Genomic DNA, 7,723 nt, shown 5'->3' with positions numbered 1-7,723 from the left:
GTAAACTGTTTATTTGCACTTCTCAGGGTTTGTGTCTTATGTGTCTTCTAGACACACAGTACTGTTGAACATGTTGCTTCAGAGTGAAAAGCAAAGACAAACACTGTTATTAACTTGTATTGCCAATAGTAGTTAGCTTGTTATTGAACACAGCATGTAGCACGTCCTACTGCTTTTCCAGTTTTCCACTGGAATATACTAAAGTTGGGCTTGGTGTCATTCCCAGATCCAAGTTCCTGCTTTAGAGGTAAAGAAGTAGCTACAAGTACTTGCTGTTGGTTTATTACCATCTGGTTACATTTATACTGAAGGTTCTTTAAATATTATCCACCGCAATCATCTTTTAAATAGACAATATTTTGGGATGATAATTAGCTTTGCAAATGGTTTGTACCAAAATCTCGTTTGAGTACTTGATAGGGGAAAAATTTAAATAGGCCATTCTGTTTAGTATCACTCTTGCCAGGTCGGCATGCCACACTTCGAGACGCCTGGAATGCCTTCCTCTGATATGGAGGGTTTTATTTGAATAATTTAAGAATTAATTAAAGTGCCATTTTGATTAATTTTCACCGATCTCCTTTGTTAAATGAATTTATTGAGGTGCATTTTTCTTTTTCCATTTAGAGTAGTACAAAAGGCCATCCAGTTATCACCACTGGTGCATATACTACTGCTTGGGAACCTTGGGGTCAGGATATTAAGTGATCAACCATGAACAACCAAGACTCAAGCCTGCCATCACCTTTAAACTGCTGAAACACCAATGTCACTGTAGTGAATCCAGTTTTACACCAGCTTGGGCCGAGAGGGTGCCCCTGCTCCAAAATAAGCACATTTAAGCTCCGTTAAAAACTGTCTATTTTAATACAATGGAGTGTTAGGATCAGGCTTAGAGATTTTGTTTTGTTGGAAATTACAAGAATAAAGTCGGAATATTACGAGAATTAAGTCGTAGTTTTTATGAGAAATCTTTCAAAAAAGCACAGACACACACTATAAGTTAAAATGAGGGATGTTGAGCATCTTGTGAAATTATACTTTAGTATCGGTTTTGCAAATAAGGACATTCTTAATCTTTTAGCACATCGTCATCAAACTCTTACCAGTATCAAGAATTGACAGGATTGTGCAAACTGTGTCTGTTTCGAAAGAAAGAACCACATGGACTTGGAAGAAATGACTTGTTTTGTGGAAGAGGAGATGTCATTACTTTTTTCTTGAAATGTTCCGACTTTATTCTTGTAAATTCCCCCCCAAAAAATCTCTTAGCCTGGCCCTAATACTTGGTCGTAATTTTAACACTAACATTTTAACACTAGACGAAGATTGGGCTGTTTGGTCATGACAAGAAAAACGACAAGATGAAGCTTTTAAACACAATAACACTGTACCAGCATGGTAGTGGTAGCATCATGATGTGTGACTTTTTAACAAACTGGATGAAAAAGAAAAAACAGTATTTCAAATTCTTATAACAAATTCATAGCTGTGGATTAAATTGCTGCTTTTAACAATTATTGTATTGCAAGTTTTATAATCTTTGATTGATATTGATAAATTACTGCTCAAATAAATCATTGCAAGACTAAAATTGATATGACATTCATGCACAATGATGTTTGGAAACATCTGACTGCAAGACATCCAACCTTAAGAAGGATGCAAATGACATATTTTTGAACAACATTTTATAATTTATACTTAATTTGAAATGTTTTAGAGCTTCTGTAAGAAAACGGGATTGCTTTGTTAGTTTGCAGTCAGTTTGGCCGAAACTCATACTGTAACTCCACGTCCAAGCGATAGGGGGCAGTAGATTTATATCTGCTGCCACACAAATACCAGACTCAGAAAAGTCGACGAAGTGCAGAGAAACGAAAGGTTATTCCTTAGGTGAGTATGTGCCACAAAATAACAGTTTAAACTATTTAAAATACTGTCAAATTGTTATTTTCACACTAAAACTCATGGGTCGTTGCACGTGTAATCTACGAGCGCCCCGAGTAAAGAAACGCTAAGCTAATCGTACCTGCTTTCGCTTAAAACGATTTACGTACCATGCAGTAAAAAACGTTTGGATTTGTGGGGAAAAACTAAACAGGACTTAGCCAGGCTCAGAAAAAACACAAAACCACAATTTATTTTAGGTTTGTTGTTTTGACGGATCGCTAACAAAGAGAAAACGTCCGGTAACAGTTCAAAATAAATCGATTAGCTTCATACATCTGCATTTAGCATTGTGTAATACGAACGCTTATTTATTAAAATAATTGCTGCAACTGTTCTACGTAATTGGTTGATAAACATTTATGAAAATCTTTTACATAAGTGACACAAACCTTGACGGGAATATCTAAAGCGTTTATTTTGAAGGAATGCCAAACGTAGCTCTTTGGCCACTGATTTTCAGAATTATTTTATATGAATATGGCTTAAATTACAAAATACTAGATTTACAGGCTTTACTTCTATTGTTAAAGTAAATACGACTAATTATTATACTATAACATGCAGGATCAAAACCCATCAACCTACCTATCCGCACAAGATATTAATAATTGTGATAAAATATTATAACTATATCTATTGTCCTTTTACCTATCTGAGGTAACGGGTTACAGAGCTGTGAATGAATGCTTTGAAGCTGCCTATGGAGCATTCTAGGGGTTTCAAGTCCAGAAGAAATAAGACATTACATTATGACCACCCACCTTAGGCAGCCATGAGCTCTCTATAGGCATGGACTCCACAACACCACTGAAGGCCAAATCAACACTTCAAACTCATTGTTATGATCCTTAAACCATTCCTGAACAATTTTTGCCTTGTGGCAGGGTGTAGTGCCCAACACAACTAACTACGGTTCTTTGTGTTTTCTGACCACTTTCTATCAGCAATCTAAGCTAAAATAAATTGTCTGTGGAGTGGTCCACTTGGGCTAGCCTTCGCTCCCCATGTGCATCAGGGAGCCTTGGTCGCCCATGACTCTGTCACCGGTTCACCATTGTTCCATCTTTGGACCACTTTTAAGAGATGCTGATCACTGCAGACAGGGAACGCCCAACAAGGGTTGCAGTTTTGGAGATGCTCTGACCCAGTACATCAATCAAAGTTTGGTCTTTGCCCGACTCGCTCAAATCCTTATGCTTGCCCACTTTTCCTGCTTCTAACACAATAATGTTAAAGAGAAAATGTTCCCTTTCCTGCCTAATATATCACACCCACGAACAGGTGCGATGTTGGTGATATGACTAAAGTTATTCACCTAGGCCCGTATTCACAAAGATTCTCAGAGTCCTCTCAGAGAGCTCCTATCTTAGCCTAAAAATTCTTGCCAAGGACTCCTAGCTTAAGAGTGATTCTGTTTGCTGTTGAGAGCGAATCTGAGCAAGGAGACGAGAGGAGGTGTGGTTGACCCCGTTGCTAGGTTTGATGCTGTCTTCTAAGAGCTTTGATTGGTTGTTAAAAGAAACTAGAAAAAAGCGCTCCTAGTAATCAGTGGAGAGAAATTAACCGATGAAAGAATTTAGAATGGATTCAAAAATGTGTAAATCATGATGATAAAACTTAGCAAGGTTAAATGTTTGAACGTAGCTTATTTATGTGTTTGTCATTATTTTGATTTGCTTATTATGTTTACTCGCCATGCTGGTCGTTTTCATACTGCATCTATTTCATATTAATTAATTTCATATTAATATTAAAATTCAGCATTTTACTGTGATCGCCTTCTTGCATAATGAGGTTTAGTTTGGTAAAATGACCAAAACAAAACGGAGAAAAAAAGGTGGAGAAAACCGAACTGAACGGAGGAGCAGAGCCTGCTGGAGGAGAATAGGGAAAAGTTGAAAGGTAGATCTGGTCCTGGGATCACGGAGGGAACAAACAGGTATTCCTTAGCAGCTAAATCCTTTGTTCCCTCTGCTTTCAGCAGCCTGGAATGTGAGCAGCTCTGGTCCTGCTGCAATCAGCAGCTAGAGAGGAGATAGCAGCACACCAGAGAAATTCTCCACAGACGGGGAGCGTTGTAGATGACCATTCAGGCCACTGATATCATCACGTACAATACAGCAAATACTTATTCACCTCATTTACATCTTCCTTCTATGTATACAGTACTTAGATATTGTATCCTGTCTGGAGATGGTATTTATTTTTTCAAACTTTTTCAAAGTTTTTGAGAGCATTTTACAGTCTGTAAAAATTTAAATAATTCAGTACAATTTTGTTTGTAATTTTGTTCACTTTGTATTATTATCCTTCCTTATTTTAGCTTACAAGAGGTGCACCTTTAATCTGTCCTGCCACTGAACTTTAATTTTGCCCTAGAGAGATGAAAAAGTTAATCCTTTCTCTATATTAATAATTGTATGATTGTTATAGAAGTTTATATGCTCAATTACTCGCCTATTAAGGGGGTGGATCCCTATGTGATTCAGCCTGTAGCGTCTTATTAATTTACTGTTGCTTATTGTATGGAGAATATCTCTCCTTTCTCTCCATCTTTCAACCATCTTTTCTGCTTAAGGCACTCTTAGGCTCACGAAAAGTCTTCCTCACTACTCTTAACATTTGTTCACCTAAGGAGCTCTGTTAAGGTCAAGGTGCTTGGTGAGCAACTTTTATCTTACCGAGGAAAAATCCTAAGGAAAATCTTAGAATTCGAGAAATTCAAAGATTTTTCTAAGAATGACGTCACTAGGAGCTACTTTTAGTCTTAGGATTCTTTGTAAATATGGGCCTTGATCTGTAATGTCATGCCTGATGGGCGTAAACAGCCTTAGCTGAAGAAAGAACTAAAAAAAGTAAACAAGGAAGAATAATCACCACATTACAGCAATGTCTACATTACGAAAACATGTTTGAAAATCAGTGCTCAAAGGGGACAGTAGTTCAGCACAAGATCAACAACCTAGGTAGTGTAAATATTGAATGTCACCCTGAGATGCTTTCTGATCTTGCATATTTCTTTCAGTGACAGGTTTGAGGGCTAGCATGCGGAGCCTGGTGCTGCAGGTACTCGCTATGAGGCAACTCGGACGGTTGAACCCTCGTCACCTGCTAGCAGCTGGTTACGGACCAAGGAGGACTGAGTGGGGCCCCAGAACCATTCATACCCGGCAGCTGTTTGGTTGCTCGTCTTTGCCTGTAATTGGTGGTCACCGGCCTGCTGTGAAGTCCTGGTCTTTGCACCATCTGCGATTTAAAAGCAAAACGAAAGCTCCTTTGCATACAGCCCAGGAAGAGAAGGATGAAGTAGAGGATAAAAATGACCCTGAGGACAGTGATTATGAAGATGTAGATCCTAATTTACCTAAGGACTATAAAGACATGGAGAAATTTGTACCGTCATTCCGTTATGACGTCGTCTTAAAGGCTGGTTTGGATTTAGCACGCAAGTAAGTCAGAGGATTTGGACTTAATTTTGCATATCTGATAAATGTATCCAAGTTTACACTCCTTTGAAAAAGCCCCCCCCTCACAGATTTCTTCTGTTCCTTTTTTTCTCACTTGGTTTTCGAATCATCCAAATAATTTTAACATCAAAGATGAGTACATTCAAAATGCAGTTTTCAATTGACGATTTAACTTATGGGAAAAATCTATCCAAACCAACCTGACCTTATGTGAACATATAACTTCCCCACGAATTAACTGATTAATCCATTTTTGTATTTCAGTTTCACTAGCAACACCCAAGTCTGATTACTGCCTGACCCTTAGAATCAAAAAGCCACCTAAATACAATCAGTCTGACAACATGAAGTGGGGTAAAAAACCTCAGAGCAACACATCGATCAACAGACATTTGACAACAGATAAAAAACAAAGTGATTAACCAGTGATTGACCTTCCCAAGAGTTGCCCGTCTTCCAACATTAGTCAAAGAGCAAATCAACGACTCATCCAGGAGGTCACAAAAGAACCCAGAACATCTAAAGCACTGAAAGCCTAAATAGTCTCTTTTCGGCTCACATTTGCCAAAAAGCATCTTGATGGTCTCGAAGACTTCTGAATAAATATTCTGTGGACTAGTGAGACAGCGGTTCAACTTTTAAAGGTGTGTGTCCCGACACATCACAGCAACAGTTAAACATGGTGATGGTAATGTGGTGGTCTGGGGCCGCTTTTGTTCTTCACAACCTTAACATCTTGCCATAATTGATGGAACCATGAGTTCTACTTTCCCATAAAGTTAGGCCATCAGTTTGTAACATTATGCAGCAGGGTAATGATCCAAAGCACACCAGCAGGTCCACCTCTGAATGAGTGAAAAAATGTTTTTGGAGGCTATACCTACATCTGATTTAAATGTTGTAGTATAGCCTTAAACACACCATCCATGCTCCAAAACCCTTTAATGTGGTTGAACTAGTGGAGTGGGCCAGTTCCTCCACAGTGATGTAAAAGACACATCACCGGTTATTGAGATTAGAGGGCCAATACTCTTTCAAATTGGGCCAGGTTGGTTTGGGGCTTTTCTTACCTTAATAATAACTGATATTAAAATGTGTTTGATCTGAAACCTGTGAGAAAATAGCCACAACGGAAGAAATCTGAAATGGCCAAATAATTTTTCACAGCACCAACTGTAAAAGGGAGACTGACTTGCTTCTTCTCACAACAGCAAAATCGAGGATGCCTTCTACAGAAACAAGCTCAGACTAAATGGACAGAAACTAATCAAGAAAAGTAAAACAGTGAGTATTAAACGTTTTCCTCAGATTTCATACGGTTTTATAGAAATAAAATTTTCTTGTTAATTCAGGTTAAAGTTGGGGACACCTTGGACCTTGTGATGTCAGAAAACAGCGAAACAAACACCGTCATTCTGATGAGAGTCATCCTCAGAAGGGTACTAGGTGAATCCAACGATGGAGATAAATACAAAGTTTCCATAAGGAGGTGGAAAGGCCTTGAACTTGCCAAGGACGAAGCCTTCAAACCATGAACATGTACTGAATCTGCAACAAAAAGGTTAAAAGTGTTCAGATGTGTGGAATTTAAATTAACCCAAGATGCTGGCTCTCCAGTGATCAGCATATTGGTTCGAGACAGTAGACAGATTAGTTGTGAAAGAAGAATTTAAACATGTACTTTTTGTCAACTATTGTAAGATTATGATAATAAAGGTGCATTTTGAAGGTGTAAACCTTAAATGTGTTGTACTCTGTTCTCTAGAGCATTTTAATTGGAGTAAATTTCTGCAGAACATGCATACACTGATCGTGGTTTTGTATGTCCGATTAAAGGGGTTGGTCTGGTCTGTTGTGGGGTAGGAGTTGATCCAAAGCAGAAAGTTGTCAACAGGTTCTTCTAGGTTCTAACTCTCAGCTATGGTCATGAGATGCCAAACCAAAGGAGCAAGATCTAAGATACAGGAGTCTCACCCTTAAAGTAAAGAGCTTCATTATGCATCTCATTCACACTGAAAGGAGTCAGCTGGATGCTTCCCTTCGGACGTTTTCCAGGCAAGTCCCACCGGGACCCAGAATTTACAGGAGGGGCTTTATCTAACTCTTGTAAACACTTTGGGAACCTCATTTGAATAGTTGAAGGATTCTGTCTGGGATTTCCCACCGGGACCCATTATCTTGAGCTAAGTAGAAGATAATGAATGTATAGTCGTGCTACTTGTATTTTAATCATCATCAAGTCCTTATTTAAGGGAACACCTAACAGTTAATTATTGCCATTTAGCACTGAGGAAACATCTTGC

The 7,723-nt window shown here is 38.5% G+C and overlaps 1 protein-coding gene across 4 annotated transcripts; it reads left to right on the top strand.

The window, feature by feature from the left end:
* The first annotated feature begins 1,762 nt into the window (after positions 1–1,762).
* On the top strand, positions 1,763–7,163 carry mtres1 (mitochondrial transcription rescue factor 1). 4 transcript variants are annotated; one of them, XM_047393200.1, is made up of 5 exons: positions 1,837–1,896; positions 3,935–4,149; positions 4,979–5,402; positions 6,632–6,704; positions 6,773–7,163. In XM_047393200.1, exons 2-5 carry the CDS (start codon positions 4,035–4,037, stop codon positions 6,953–6,955), a joined length of 795 nt encoding a protein of 264 aa, XP_047249156.1. In that variant the 5' UTR covers positions 1,837–1,896; positions 3,935–4,034; the 3' UTR covers positions 6,956–7,163. The 4 variants fall into 4 exon arrangements, with proteins under 4 accessions (XP_047249157.1, XP_047249156.1, XP_047249158.1 ...); XM_047393202.1 differs by having other exon boundaries at positions 1,839–1,896; positions 3,938–4,063; XM_047393199.1 differs by having other exon boundaries at positions 1,839–1,896; positions 3,938–4,149.
* Positions 7,164–7,723: the final 560 nt, after the last annotated feature.

The sequence above is a fragment of the Girardinichthys multiradiatus genome, chromosome 19 (assembly GCF_021462225.1).
Source record: "Girardinichthys multiradiatus isolate DD_20200921_A chromosome 19, DD_fGirMul_XY1, whole genome shotgun sequence".
Taxonomy (NCBI): Eukaryota; Metazoa; Chordata; class Actinopteri; order Cyprinodontiformes; family Goodeidae; genus Girardinichthys; species Girardinichthys multiradiatus.
This window is presented reverse-complemented; position numbering and strand designations above follow the sequence as displayed.